This window comes from Plectropomus leopardus, chromosome 11 (assembly GCF_026936395.1).
Source record: "Plectropomus leopardus strain MGB_pleo_1.0 chromosome 11, ASM2693639v1, whole genome shotgun sequence".
In the NCBI taxonomy this organism is placed as follows: Eukaryota; Metazoa; Chordata; class Actinopteri; order Perciformes; family Serranidae; genus Plectropomus; species Plectropomus leopardus.
In genome coordinates this window covers 7368914-7385128 of record NC_142186.1, presented here as the reverse complement: position 1 = coordinate 7385128, position 16215 = coordinate 7368914, and the positions used below count along the sequence as shown (strand labels likewise).

General features: G+C 41.7%; 1 protein-coding gene across 41 annotated transcripts in view; it reads left to right on the top strand.

The window, feature by feature from the left end:
• Nucleotides 1–16215, top strand: part of rims2a (regulating synaptic membrane exocytosis 2a) — a 162285-nt gene that overhangs the window by 59348 nt on the left and 86722 nt on the right. The window contains exon 1 of one of the 41 annotated variants that reach the window (XM_088083935.1): nt 13353–14146. The exons of the other annotated variants lie outside the window; for them this stretch is intronic. Within the exon in view, the coding sequence (XP_087940061.1) occupies nt 14076–14146 (71 nt within the window). The 5' untranslated portion in view covers nt 13353–14075. Of the gene's footprint in view, nt 1–13352; nt 14147–16215 lie in introns of those variants that run through there. 41 annotated transcript variants of the gene reach the window in all.

The following is a 16215-nucleotide window of genomic DNA, read 5'->3' as shown; positions in this document are numbered from 1 at the left end:
TGCTCTCACCAAATCATATCTCAGCATCAGACAGAGAGCGAGAGAGGAAGACTAAAACAGCGAGAGGGAGAGAGAGAACTGGTAGCTAGTGGTGGGCTGTGTAGCCAGATAAGAATCAGGCTAATGTCCCCAGCCCCAGGCCTGCTGCCACTGCTGCTAATGCTGCTGCCCAGAGAGGGAGGTGAAATTGTCTTTCCAGATGTTTGGTTACAGGTTGCTACAGCACGGTCCCGAGGTCAGAAACATGTGATGTTACCTTACAAGGTGTACGTTTATGTTTGAGTTAAGCGGCCAGCCCATTCTCAGCAGTGAAACAGGATGAGGAAGGGTCATAGAGCAACAAAGGAGAGATGGTGCGCTTTTCAACAGAAATACCGACCTATGCAGAGTGCTGACATCTGGGCTCTTTTCATGCTTATGGAGCGAGACTGATTCCCTCAAAGGCTGAAGAGGCACTTGTGCACATGTATGTGTGTGTGACCCTCAACCTTTAATGGTTGACTTACAGTAGGCATGGCGTCCTCCCAATAAAACTACACTTGAGTTCGTAATTAGGAGCCACTTCCAACTATGCCCCGGGTCCTTGACTTCTTTCCCTCGCACTACTCACTGATGGACTTAAGAGAAGGCTGCTGAGTGGCATAAATGTGAGACTTGGCTCTGCTGTGCGCGTGTGTGTCCTTGTGCTTCTTTGTGAGAGTGCATGTGGCGGCACTCGTATGTTCATGTTTGAAGCCCAGACCCTAGGAGGTCTTTTTTTTCTCTTAAAAGACTCTTTTTTTCCTGCTTCCCAACAGATGTCTGATGTCATCTTGTTTTTAAATAGCCAAGAGAGGCTAGAGAAACTGCATACGCCGCATGGATAGTGCTTTGCTTTCAACCATATGCCTTGATGTGTGATGCTATTTGTCAATGTCAGTTACCATTTAACAGTTTTTAGAGGGGTTAAATTTGCCTGCCTTTGCAGTAGTAGCTTAGCGCCTGTGTAGGATCTTAGTGGTTATGCATGTACGTAAGTTATTCCACATATCCTCCTCTGGCCTTGATGGTCAGTGGAGTTGCTAATTCAAAGCTTGAAAGCTTGAAGGTTCTCTCCTCCGAAAGGTACTTCACAGCATCATCATTCTTGTTTTACATTTGATTTATTGATTAAAGAGGCTTATAAGGTCAGACCTTTAGAAGGTCAAGAGGTGGACTTTATTATCTAAATCCCTGTTATTCAGTGCAGTCAGGCCCACATGACACAACTGAACCAACATTTCAAGGTATCCTGTCACTGAGTCTGTTTACATAAAGTCATATCTGTGAATCGATTTTAAATCACCATTAGTTAAGAATATTTTAGGGTCTATACGTACAAGTATTATGCTCTAGGAATTTTGTTTATGTCATCTAGTGATTCTCCTATTACTGTTTCCACACCACATACCAAATGCACAATTGACCTGATAGCATAATATCTGCGTGCATTGTTTCATGAATGGGAAAGTGACTGCTTTGCACATAATCCTATTGCTGTGCCCCAAATCCAAATCTATTTCATGCTCCAATTTATTCAATTACCAAAAATACACTTGAAGAAGCTGTGTGATAAAGCAATAATGAAAAAGCTTAATCTAAACATCTGCGTCTATCCAGCCCATTGCTATCATCATCTGTCTCATCCCCAGCCCATGCTCAAATCCTCTTTTGCAACACTGATGGTATTTCACAAGCTCAATGAGATTAATTATTTCCATATTTTGCAAACATTGCACCGTGTGCACGACTCCCCCGTCTCCCTGCACGTGTACAATTAGCTCAGTTCATTTGTGTTGCAAATGAGCCGGCCCTGGCGGTGCTCGGCGGCCTCCCTGGGCTTCTCCTGCCACGCAGTGGAGAGGAGAACCCAGCTGAGGAGTGATCAAAAGCCTCCTTCTCTGGCAGGCAGATGCTGAGTAAACACAGAGAAGAAGAAGCTCCAGTAACTGTCTCCTCCCGCTTCCGCTTCTCGCCTTCATTATTTTTGGAGTCTGCTGGCTGGCGTTAATGAAACCCCATGTAATATTCATTTAATTCCCAGTGTTTACTAGTTCATTAGGTTTTAGGATAGTAGTTGATCTGATCTCCAGGGGTGGCTAGGAAGAGGAAAGAAGCTGACTTTGAAGATTTTCCCTCTTTCACTCGCCGGGCTTCCTTCCATTTATTCATATGTCTCTCTTGATCCTGTTAGACCATTCACAGTCCTCGTGCTTACGCAATTGTATAGCATTCCTCTTCTCTCATCTGCTTTGCCTCACTTCTGCTCTCATTTGTACAACTATAACTAAAGTTTGAAAGCTGTTTGGGATTCTTGTGCAGTGGTACATCAAAATGTATATACCAAGGACCCAGTTCCTGTCACCATCTGAATGAAACACATTTTAAAGACTCCATCTGTCCCGTAATACAGACAAGTAGAGTGCTGTTTCCTATGATGTATTTAAATCTCAGAATCAAAGGGCGAAAAGGTGGGCAAACATAATTCAGCTGATAAGAATGAGGTTTACCATCTCCTCACATGTTTGGTTTAAGTTAACCGCTGTTGTAGATGAAATGTTTTCTCAGACCAGTGTCCCTCTGGCCTGTTCAGCTCCCTGGCTCCGGGCATGTGTTACAGATGCTGTCCTATGCAATTACAATTAACCCAGACAGCCCTTTGGTCTGGGGCTCGCTCTGCAAAGGTCTGACCGTGGGTTCATCGATTGAGACATTGGCTTGTCAATGCCATTGAGCGCAGTAGAAAAGGTCTTTCTGCTGAGCACACAGGAACACAGCAAGTGGCTTTTTCATCAGACAAATAGGAAAGGTGAAACTTTGTCACAAAGCTCGCATTTTTTCAAAAATGTGGTAAAAACTCCAATAGGTAATGCTGCAGTCGGGTTTGATTGGGAAAAATGTAAGTGGATGCTGTAAAGTCAATTTCCAAGTACTGTATCATTGCTTCACTGCATTCTTCTCTACAAGGCAGTTGTACTCTTACTATCTGCATTTATATTGCATCATGAGTATGACTGGGTTTTCCAAACTAGTATTTTAGGTGATGAAGCAATAGCATAGCTCTTATAAAATAAGTATTAAAATAGTCATTAAAAAAAAACAAAAATGATTTTTTGACATCTCATTATGTGCTACAACTCATGTAAATTAATAGAATTTTTCTTTTATTTTTTTGGACAAATATCCAAGATTCCATATCTATTTCCTTGTTGGCTTTCCCGAACTCTCCAACCCTTGTACTTAGCTGCATAATGTTTCTTTGATCTGTGTGTGTGTATGTGTGTGTGTGTAGTGACATCTCTTCGACAAGGAAAGTGTTTCAGAAAGGAGCTCGGGAAGCACCATCTTACCATTATGCAGAGCTTCCTGTCTGCCTCCAGGCAAGCCTTCTAGCAGCCGATCTGTTTGAATTTAACTTAAGAGACTTGCGGCAAAAGGCAACGAAACTGAAATGGAGAAGATGGGGAGAGTACCAGTTTTATTAATTTGGAAAATGCACTGAAATAAAGAGGATTTTCAGAGAGTAACTGATGGGAAAATATAATATTTCAACGTGCTTTCCTAACTAGTCCTTGAGCAGGATCAAGAAAATGAGATCATCTAATGTGGTTGTTCCAGCAGAGCTCATTGTACACATCTCCCATTTTTCTGCTTTTCTTGTCTCTCAAATGTTACATGCCTAATTTAGCACACTGTTGGACAAAACCTGTGTGGCTACCACTCGTGCAGGTTGCGTTGCGTTCAGGGGGCTCACTGAACCTCCCAGTGGGGGTAGCAAAAATTACATGTAAGGATTTAGATATTATCTTTGTGTATGTATTTGTTTTACTTTACTTAGAAGACTAAATTTTGTGTCTGTCCTCAGCTGGCAGCAATGGCTGTGTTCGTAAATCCAATCTGATGCTCTAAACTAAACTAAGAGTGCTGTTGTTTGAGGAGGTAGAGCCTCCTATTTCTATATGAATTAATCAGTGCTTAAGTGAAGCATATTTACTGCCTTTAGCGCTCCGTCTCCTCAGATTTAGCGCCCTGAGTAGGCTCTGCCGCTCTGAGAGTGTGGTGCTCTGAATAACGGATCGGTATATTCCAATAGTGCTCCAAATCTGTGAATGGTCCAGTTTTACACAGAGGCCATTGTATGCTCTGGAGCTCGGAGTGACTACAGCAAAGTCCTAACAATATTCCCCAATGTGCATACAGCATTTATAACCTAGGTTACACTACCAGCAAGATATCCCAATACACTAAAGACCTCTCTGTATTCTAACATAGTATATCCCAAGGTTCATACGAGATGCCACAGGGTAGGTCTATCAACGAGTCTGCGAGGCTCATTTATGGAGAAACGCTAATAGCTTGGCTCTGTATCTGATTCAGTGTCGGGTTTTGGTCTCTATGGTAAGTCTTCCAACATTCCATTACTCATTGTGCACATTTGTCGGGATGTGAAAATACACCTACTGGTAACCTGATTATTAATTTTCATCTACACAAAGCCTCTGTTGTACACTCAACATTTCCTCTAGATGTTTTATTTTTACTTTTTATATGAACCTCTTAATTTAAAGTTCAAACTGAGACTATGGTGGTTATGTGTCTCAGTTACCATCTAACAATCTTTTGAAATTTTTTCCTGCTGCTGTCTTAAATGATGTCTTTTGCTCAATAAAAGAAAGAGCGAAAATTGAATCTTTCAAAAGGAGACCGTTGGACCGTTACCATGCAGTGGGACTTTAACAGTGGTCTGGCGTGCCTGATGAAGATAAAGCTTTCAAGATTTTCATTGCTGTATGTTTCTGTCTGTTATGTTGCAGTCAGTGCAGTCAGAGTTTATTGAGCTGGGCAGTCAGAGAGCCATACTGTAAGTAGCATACATCTTGATTTGATTATGCCCAGAGCCCAGCCACAGAGATGCACTAGGGTAACTTGGCTGCAGTGGCTTCCCTTCCCTATGGATGTAATTGGAGAGTGCTTATGCCTTCTTTCCCTGGGAATCTGTGCCTCCAATTTAGGCCACTGTTTGTGACAAGCAGCATTCAAGCAGATGACTAGTTTTGTGGAAAAGAACAGAATAAGGAGGAGGTATATATTGCATTTGACCTCACATTTATAAATATTAAAAATATTGATAATTCCACATTGAATCATTTCATATTTGCAGAGGGCTGACTTTCTGGTTTGAAAAGGTGTAAAGTGCCCCCACCACACACACAGAGCTATTACTACAATAACTGGTTGTATTATTATTGTTAATTTATAAATTATGTGTTAAAAATAGCTGCTGTGGTGATAAACGTGAACTGTGCTGGATTGCCAGAGGCAATATGCCGTGTGCACTGCTGTGGAACAAAGGCACACTTAAATAGAAATGCTGCAGTCAAGTGGGCTCCCTCATGTTTTCTTAGTGTGTTCTCTTCATTGTGTAATTGCAGTACTTAAAATTCAGTGTTTTCTCTGCCACAGAGTATGAACACTCATAAAACACTTAAGCTTGTCACAGTTGCAATTTTATCAGCATTGTGTTTCACGGTTCATCATGTAGCACTAGTAAACTGAACCACATCACAAAGCCCTACCCAGTTACATTGTATTTTCAGTACATTCAGGTATTTCGTATAACCTGATGGGTTACTGAAAGTCTTCCTGTCAACGTTCTTGTGTAGAGCAGTTACATTTTGAAACCAAGTGGCCAAGTGGTGAGCGGGAAGTTTGTCTACAGAAATTTGAATGTGACTTTTTCTCTCACTCAACAAAATTACTTACTGTGGGCTCTCTCTCAGCCTCAGTATCAGGGCTACTTCCCTTAGGAGGCTCTCACATCAGGGATCTGCACCCAGATCTGAATAAACTTGACCCCAAAGTCCAGCTCATTTTATTGGAGTTTGAGTATGAACATTGTGTAACTTACCTGGACACGGTTTGTCAATCCATGCCCAAGTGCACTTGAAAAAGTGGTTGAGTATGGTTCATGTGAACTCTGGTACTGTTTGCATCAGGTGTGAAAACTAATTGTACCAAAACAAGGAAATAGACTCCTATTCAACAATATTAATGATGGTAGAGAGAGGCAGTCAGCGAATACTTGTAAAGGCATTTACAGAGCAGTGGAAAGAGTCGTTCTTGATATTGTCTCCAATGTACAAACTGTAGTGGGCATAATGCCAGTGCTGCCCCCCTGCAATTTGATTCAAATCATCAGTAGAAGACCCCTCAGTCCACGCAAATTGCTTCAAGTCAAATTTTGCCATCCAGTGTGCAGTGTACTTCTGGGGATGCTTTGAAACCCAGATTTTGTTGCAGAGTGAGTGCCCTTCACTTTCATGCTGCTCTTTTGTACAGGAAGTTGTGGACAAAGATGCTGCACAGAGGAGAAGAGTCTTTGCCCCATAATGCCCTGAAATAATGTTATCTACTGCCTTTTGCTTGGAAGTGGTGAATCTACAGCTCACAGCAACTTAATACAACACAGTCTCCGGGTGTTGTTTGATATCTAATGTCGCGAAAAAATGTTGCACATTTCTGGTCTGTCGTTAGCACAGTTAGCTAAATCAATTTTATCACCTGATGTGTTGTAGGACCGTCATCTCTTAATGTATGATATGTAGAATTAGGCAAAGTAGCTTCTTTGGTATTTTTTCTAGGTTCTAAGGAAGGCACTATCAGTAGGTGTGTTGGTTGAACACTTTGATCAAGACTGAAATATCATAATAACTATTGGATGAAATGCATCATAACACCAGAGCTGGTCAAAATATTCACTTGTCTAGTTCTTACGATAGAATACCTCTACATCTAACAATTATCCACCCTAACCATTAATTGACATTAGTGCTAATGTTGGCATGCTTACAGTACATGCTAAATGTTAGCATGCTAACTAAGTGTGACAATTTAGAGATGTGTGAGTCTGAGATGTCCTATTATAAACCACTGCACAGAGGATAACCCCTTTAATTTAGGTATATTATGGTTTTATTTAGATGACACATTGCTCTATTAAAGGCAGACTGCTAACTTTTACTGTATATTTAAATGCAGTTCAGCATTTGTAGGAGCATAGCCTCCTTGTCTAAAAAGAAAAATGCCCTGAGCAGGAGCAGGATTAGGTGGAATTTAAGAACGTCAAGCGAGTTGAGAGGTTTCGTGCAGAAATATTAGATTGCCATGGGTAACACTAGATGACGGTTTCATTTTCTCCCTCCATTTGTTCGCACAAGGCAGAACACTGTGAGGACAGGCATGGAAAAGTGTTGTATGAGACAATACAGGCCCAACCTTGAACCCAACATGAAGAGCTATTTAGCCTGCACCCCATCACCATTTGTCAGCAATGATTGGACAATAACCAAAGAAGCATTGCTCACCTGTGAAGGGACCTCATAGTCCTTCTCCCCACTGACTGGATCACACTTCCCATAGCTTGTCTGTCCCCTTTGCATACACCCCCTCACCCTGCTTAGTCTTGTCATATATTTAGTACAGGGAGGGCCTGGCTGTCTGTCTGGTGCATCGTTGCCGTGCTGCTGCAGTCTTATCTGTTGACAATAATAGACTCAGAGGAGATGGAAGAAAAAGAGGAAGGAATGGAGCGACCGACATGACGAGTCAAGAACAGCCAGGACTGCTGCTGGTTTGCCAGGAGGGTCGTCAGTCCGTCCAGTCCCAGTGATGCTATTTTGGGCAGCAAGGATTATTAAAGCATCCTCTGACTCACCCCTCAGCTTTTTTCATTACCTCCTCACTTTCTGTGTAGCCAGACAGCCACGCAGCGTCACTGCCTTTGATTTCAAATGCAGCTTGCTCACTGGAATGAAAAATGCATACTTAGCAGAACCAAGAAGAAATTCATGGGTGGAGAAAGCGAGAAAGGGAGAGTGAGAGAGACAGAGAGTGCGTGTGTATATGTGTGTGTGTGTGTGCATGTGTGTACGTGTACGTGTGCTTTCAATTACTTGTATGTCAGAGAGAGAAAAAGACGGGGAAACCAGGGTTCTTAAGACATTCTTTTTTCAATGCAGATATACAGCCTAGTGTTTGCTTACAATAGAATTTGCAGGGTTATGAATAGCGCGAAAAATCTCGATATGTTCTCTACACAGAGGGCTTTATAAAAATGAACAATGACTGATGAGCACTGAATGGTCGACATGCTACAGCTCAGCAGCAGGCAGGAAGGGAGGCTTTCTGTGGATATTCCCTCATGTTAAACTGGAAAGTCTTAATAATGTGTTTGCATGTGGGGCATGTTACAGTTAAACTGTGATTAGTTGCACACTATTGTTCCTCACTTTATGATGCCTTAATTTTACCTGTGTGTGTGATCATACAGCAGGATGATGCATGAGTGCTACTTTAGAGTGTAGCATAAAAATATTACATAAGTTAACTATCAACTCTGACTCCCCTGATTTAGTTTTTGCTGACCCTCAGTGGTTAAATTAACTGCAGTGATGTAGTAATGTACTCCAGGATTTGTCAGTACACTATGACATCACCGCTGGGTGTAGGTATAGGTGCAGATTTCTGAAAACTCCCATTACTGATGACGGATGTGGTCAGATGTACAACAGACTTGAAACTTTCAATCAGAGAGGGCATTGAAACACTTCTTTTCAGCCTGGCACCAGGTTACTCCTTTGAAAACTAGGACAGTAACTGTTCAGTGTGACAGTGACACTCATGTACTAAAGTAAACATTTCTTCCCTTTTAAATCCAGGTGTGCCTCTTTCTATCATTCTGTGTCCCCTCTAAATGCAGAGGTTTTTGCGGGTCCCTGAACGCAGCACAGGCGGAGCTCTGCATAAGAAGCAGCAGCAGAGTGAATGCAGACTTTAAGACCCATCACTTAAGGGTTAAGTTTCACTTGCAATGCTTCTGACATTCTTCTTCTTCATCTGTGCCCATAGTAAGCTCTGCGCTCCCAGAGTGTGTTGGCATGAATAACCAAACATTATATATATATATATATATATATATATATATATATATATATATATATATATATATATATATATATATGTAAACAGCGCATATAATTAACAATTCAGCTCCAAAAAAATGAATGAATGTGTGGGACACCCTGTAGTATGAATTAAATACATCTCTTCTCCCTGCTCTTTAAAATTAATTGGTTTTTTTTTTTGCTATACATGCCTTTTCCAAACATTTACTGAACAGCAGAAATTGTAACTTGACATAGTTTGAAAAGCACAGGTGTTTGTAATAACATTAACCATAGCTTTGCTCTAGTGTCCCACTAAGCCATGACTGTGTAACGGTGAGCCTGCATGCACATTACCAGGAGCCTGAAACTAAAGCATCTAAAAAGAAATCAGTCGTCATTAATTTTATCATTTACAGATGTGTTAAAAAAAACATTTTTCCACTTTGACAGGCCCTATAGTCCCAATAGAAGTAAGGCTTTCTTAAGTTAAAAGCCAGTTCTTGTTTCCCATGTGTAATCACAGAGGGTGTTATGTGGTTTCTTTAGAAGGGATGAATATGATGACGATGTCTTTCATGTGGTGATCAAGCAGTAAGGTCTGGTCACAGATGAGTGCCAATCACGTGTATCTTCTCATAGGATCAAATACTTAGTAAAACTGTTAATTACTTCATAGAGCTGTGGTGTTGATTACTTACAGACCCTCCAGAGGACACCCTATACCCCACACTGCAACTGCATTATAGCGCAACTCTGGTCATCTCAAGCTGAAGTCAATAAGCGTAATTACAGACAGCAGTCTTGTGCTGCTCCAAATTTGCCCCAGTGAACTGTCTGGTTGTGTGTCTGCTTAACAGAGGTGTTTGCTTTAATAAATTCCAGCTGTGATGTGTATTTTTTTAATGCATTGGTGTTCTTCGCAGTATGACACATGCTCTGCCTTTCTAACCTTTCTCTGTAGGGAGGGGAGAAGCAAGCAGCAGTGTGACAGTCCTGACTTGTAGCTAATCTTAATGGCATATTCTTTTGGGGCTTGGCCTACATAGAGTGCTAGCGGTGCCTCTTCTTAAAAAGGAGACCCAACAGGCGGTGCAGTGCGGAAGACATATTAACTATACAGAGTATAAACATGAACACAGAAGGCACCAGTTGGTCGACTCATAGACAGGAGGATAGAGTCTGTGCTCTTGGAGCCAATTAGTGAATACACTCACAGATCTGCAGACAGTGCCAGCTGAACTGAGAGATGTGGGGCTCCACAACTTTGTGTCCACTTCAAACTTTCCACAGAGCAGAGAGACTACACTGAGGGAGTGGCTGTCATCTGTTCCTGTGAATGAAACTGTGCTACACCAGGCTGTTTGCATGTCTGTTTGTTTGTGTGTATGTGCGTGTGTTTGTGTGTTTGTGGCTCAAAGATGGCGACATTTAAAGTCGTCTTATTAAGTTTCTCATATCCGGATAAAATCCAGATGTGATTTTTTTTGCTTTTGTCCTCAGTACTTACTTTTGTGTTTACACTTAGCCTTTCTGTTAGCCGGATCACAAGTGTGATTACAATCCACGTTTTGCCATGCTGCATGCAAACCACGTCTCCCATGCTCCAGTCCAGAGGGTGGTGATAGTGCGCCTGAAGCTGTTTGATGACAATGCTAGAGGGAGACTTAATTATGCCAGTTGTAACTAAACTGCTAAAGCAGTTGTAAGTGCTTTTGCAGTTTTTCTGGGATGCTGCAGAATACAACACTTTAGCTACGTAGCAGCAGCTATTTATAAACTAACACAAATACATGACTCAGATTGATGGAAATGTGAGTGACAAAAGTTTTGCTCGTCTTCACGGGCTGTTCTCATGCTGGTCCCCCACCAACACAAATTACTCAGTGGATTCACTGGTCTGGAATCACGTACATGTGTTGTAATCCAGTGGCAACCTCTGGGGCTGTAAAATGAAGCACACAGATCACAGAAGTGCCAAGAACTGCAGTTCTTTGAATGTCCACTTGAGGTTGGCTCTAAAAGCAAGTCAATTTCAATAGTCCCCCATTTTAAAATACCCGATTTTACAGCAGAAATAAACATGTTTATAGTCTGGTGAACAAAACAAACAAACAAAAAACAACAAGAATATATAAGTCACCTGTTTAAATTTTTATTAAGGCTTAAAGTTATGCATAATTAAGGGCGGGGCAGCTTTTATTGAAAGGCTGTCTGCGAGGCATGACCACAGACTTTGAGTCAGATCCACCGCTCGCTTCTCCACAGCTCTACCCTCATGCCCAAATATGGTCATCCCTGGATTCAAAAATCCAAGAGGGTGGCGGCAAAAAAGGCAGGCTGCAGGCCTCAAAATGGGAGTCCACAAACAAATGGTTGATGTCAAGTTGGCTATTTGTCTATTATTTCTATAGTCTGTGGTTATAATGACTCCCTGTTGCATTTATGAGAAATTCAGTTTTCTTCCATTGTCAGAGGGAGCATATGCAAGTTAGTGGCTCCTTCGTCACATTGCTTATTGACATAATTAGAGTTGGGAGGAGTAAAAGTAACATGCATGTTATAGAGACAGATGCTTCTCTTCAACATCTGTCTGGAGTGCATCTTTAACCACGTTTTTTTTATCAGTCCAATCCATCTGTAATCAGATAGCTATTAAATCTGCCCCAAAGATGCATGAAGTGTCAGTGTGTGCCAAATTATTTTGACATTAATATAATTACCATGAGCAGACATGACAAGATGACACGACAAGACTGTTGGCTTACAGCTCATAATATGACAGCAGGATAGACTTGGTGGAAGAGCTGTTGAATTCCTAATCCAGTCCTCAAGTACCTGCTCTCCTGCAAGTTTCTGGTCCATCTTTTCTCACACAGCCCTGATCCATTTACATCACTGACATGCTTCTTGAAGCAGTAGAAGCAAATGTACCTGAACAGTGTCAGCATCAAGTGTGAGCTCTTAAGTAGATCTGATGTGCAGGAGTGAAAATACAGAACAAAATCTTTGCAGGACAGGGCGTACTTGAGGAATAAAGTGGGAGCACCATTTCATGGCACCATGGGAGGTTTTATTCCAGCACAGAACAAGAACGGTTTGACTTTTCCACTTTTGGAAACACATACAATTAAACCAAGTTTAGCTTGACAGAATGCATTTTGACACTTCAAAACACAGTGATGCCAGGAGGTTAAAGGCAAACTGTTCTCTTGCAATATATGGCATTTATGTTCAATGCAATCGTAATTTAAACTCAACATTCATTACTGCAGCAGTACACAATGCACTTTGACAAGCATTCAAACTCAACCAATGCCATCCAGAGTAATTTTCAAGCCATGTCATCAGTGATGCTCTGAAGTTGTCTTCTTCTCTCTTAGAGTGGCAGTCAGATGCACACTGATAGCTTCCTAAAGCCCTGCAGCCAGGCTCCATTCTTTACTCTGTGGTGACAAAAACACACCCAAAGGTCCTTTACCATTTCCCCTCCTTCTAACCTCCGTCCTGGGAAATGCTGTGTCAACATCTGATCGCCCACCTGCCCACCCTGATTCCACACTCCTGTCACTCAACTGTCACCACTGCTATCACAAACACAACATACTCCAGTAGTGTATCTTCAACGGCATCACATGGGAGGGCTGAGACCAAAAGGGGAGAACGATGGAGGGGAAGCGATTGGAGAGACACGGTGACAGACGTGAAATGTGTTTAGGCAGAACAATAAAGAGAAAGAGGAAGAAGGAAGACTTTAACAACACCCAGATACAGTCAGTCATAATACACCCAGCGAGTAGACTTATCAAACCAGGTCACTGAAAAACAGCTACGTCATCATGGTGCAGGACTAGGAAAAAAGTCTTTGATCCATTTTGTAATGCACAGAAATTATGGGGTAGTGAAATCTCTCTATCTCTCTATCCCTCCCTCCTCTGTATTTGATTTGATGCTTGAAAATCCAGCCTGTGGATTTAAAAAAAATACATAAACCATGTAATTTGTTCAGTTTAAGGATCATAAGACCTCAGGCTGAATGAGATTAGGTGAGACCTCCTGCTCTGCTTGCGATTGGTGATAGATGTCAGCTAGTAATCAACCAAGGAATGTAATCCTTTCTTGGGCAGAGGACTGTGCGGCAGGCGGGTTGGACAGGGACGCTGCTCGACCTCCAGCCAATCGTTGCGATCACATGATGATGGCGTTAAACCCAAAAGTCAGCTTGCTCTCAGGCCCCCAGAAGCCTTTGCAGCAGGGTCATAAACTGTGCCATCTATTCACATCCAGCAGAGTGGCGGGGCACTGTGGGCGCAGCAGACCGTCGGAAACAAAGCAGGTCATGCTGATTCTTCAGTATCATTTGGATATTAGGAATTGCAGCTAAACTGGCGGGTTGCTGCAGGATTTTAACCCTGTTTGATTATACTAGGTTACGGGGGAATTGGATGTGCTTCTTTTACTCCGAGGGGCGTCCCACAGACACAGCGACCGGCCTGAGTCAGTCTTGGAAGGGAGCGTGACGCTGCATCCATAAATGGACCGTTAGAGGCATTTTTCCTCCTCCTGTCTCCTCTTCTCTGATTGCTCTCAGTTGAGACGCGCACATTCAGCTTGTTTTCTTCTGCTCTTGCTTTCTTTCTGGTTATCTCGTTTCAATAGAGACCATTCCAGGATGTATTGTTATCATTAGAGGGCCAGATTCCCTCTAAGAGGAGAGCTCTGCAACACGGCGCCACTCATTTGTTCTCATTTGACTTCTCTCCATTATCCGCAAAGTAGAGGTGGCACAATCCCCATGGGGGCAGCGTTGCATTTTCACCTTGATTGCTTTTGGCTTTCTTATTTAACATGTTTCTTCGGCGGCAGCAGAGGCAGAGCAGACAGAGCTGGTGTCACACACTCAGTCCGAAGAGCACTGCCCTAAGACTACATTTACTGCTGCTGTCTGCGGATCATCCATAGCCTTCTAGAAGTAAAACAGGGATAGTTTTTAGTGCTGGTGGAGAGAGGATAGGAAAAACAACAAAGGCCTGGTTGTGGGCTGTGAACCAGCACTGGCACTAGGTAGTTTGAATTGGACCGGACTTTTTTTGTGAGCAGTTTGTGCACACGGCCATGTGTTTGCGTGGAGCAGCCAGGCAGAGATTTGAACTGAGCTACAGCCCAGGATCCGACATTTACTTTCAGTAAGGCTGATTATATCTCTTCAGTTAGACTACAGTTTGGATGTAGAATGTTTGATAACACATTGTGGTTTATTTATTGGTTTCACATTTAGAGTTAATACAAACATTTGTCTAGTGTGTCGTGTATTTTGTGTTTTGTTTAAATATTGTACTTCGCAGTTGATGTGTCTATAAAAAGTTATAAAAGGGAATGTAAGGCAACTTGCATGTACAGTAGGTTTTTGTGCAGTACAGTCGTTCCTTGCTGTAACATCTACAGTTAATTTCTAACAACAGTGCAGTGGCTGATTTTGCCTCAGGGATAATTGTCACAGCAACATTAGGAAGCAGCAGATTCATTATTTTGTCAGTGTGTACATGTGTCAAGGTGCTTACACATGCAGCCGAGAGCATGAAATCAGCAGCTTCAGCTAAGGGTTCATCACTCCTCACAGTCTTTCAATTATTGATCTTTGTGCTTGTGCTGTTTCTTTGGTTTTAAATGGAAAATCAACATACCTATTAGGCAAATGGGTGTGGGGATGGAAGCTCACATTGTCTTATTCTCTAGCTATGGAGTTTTTCAAGAAAAGTCTACATTTTCTCTCTCTCTCTCTCTCACTCTCTGTCTTTCTATTTCTGTTGCTTCTAAAACCTCTTTGCACCCTAACTCTATCATTACAGCAGCAGTGAGAGGAGGGGAAGAGGAAAGAAAGGCAGACACAATGAGATAGGGAAGCAGAATTAATCATATAATCACAATCACCATTTTGGTTTCCACAACTAATTATGCTTAGTCATAATGCTTTGCATTAAGAGTGTCTGCTCTGGTGCAATAAACCTGCAAACTGTTTGACCTATCACAGGCATTTGTTTTGAATATACTGTACTGTGATAAGCTGCTCTCAGTTTCCAAAATACAGAGCTATTAGAACATTTTTGTTACATATGCAACCTGCAGCTATAACTTGTTTGTCTGCAGTGTATGCCATTATTAATTGTTTATAATTAGTTTTATTTCTAGGGTGTTATGTTATTTTCAAATGCTTTAAAACTTACTTCTTGTTTTTTTTTTTTTATGAATAATGCAACAAATAAACATGATCCCAGTATCATTTTAACCAGTAGTGAGCATCAGTAGGATAGCACAGAGGTCTTGGACTATGTGTGAAAAAGTGTTGCTAAAGTCTTAAAGTGTTAGTTATTAAAGTGTTAACACTATACAGTAAATTCAACACAAGCCTGTGTGTTGCAGACACTCTGTGTAAATGTGTGTGTGATAACCCTCCCTTTTTTGTCGTAAACCTACATCAAATGTTAATGATTTGCCACCACAGGGGCTTCCTGTTTGATCTCAGGCCTTTCATCATAGTTGAGTAGCATTACACACACATTAACACATACAGACTGAGTGAAAGACATAGTTAGACAATCTAGTCCATTTGCAGTCTGGGAGCTCTGGCTGTGGATGTTTCTGATCAGATCCCGTCAGTAGGTCAGAGCGGGAACACATCTGATGAGGCATAGCGGGACAACCTCTCTGCAGACAGACACACTTCTCATTACGCCACAGTATATCGGGGAATTTCACCGATTGGTTTTTGTGTCCTGTTGCGAAAAATAACAGCATATAAAGGTTTTATCGTGGCGAGCATGTCGGGTCACTTCTAATCTTTTAGGGTCACACTTTTTAATCTTTCGGGGCCATAGTGTAATCCCATGATTTTTGTGAGCCATGGATTTGATACATTATGCTGCTTTTGATAAGGAGAGTGTACTTTAAAAAGATGATTATAATATTGGAATTTAGAAGCACAGGAGGTGTATAAGGCTGTGCTGAAAGCTAAAACAGAAACCATGTTTACACAGCATCTTAGAGATGTCACTCTGTGCCTTTTCTGATTTGGGGCAAGTATGAAGGTTTATGCCTCTGCACCACAGAGGTTTTTTGTACACTTTTTTGCTTTGGATGTCAGCCAATGATATTTTTCCTTACTCAGATATCAGAAATTACAGCCATTAGACCCCAGTGCTACATGTCACTGGAATTACACCTCATATAATTACATGTGACAAATAAAATTGATTGA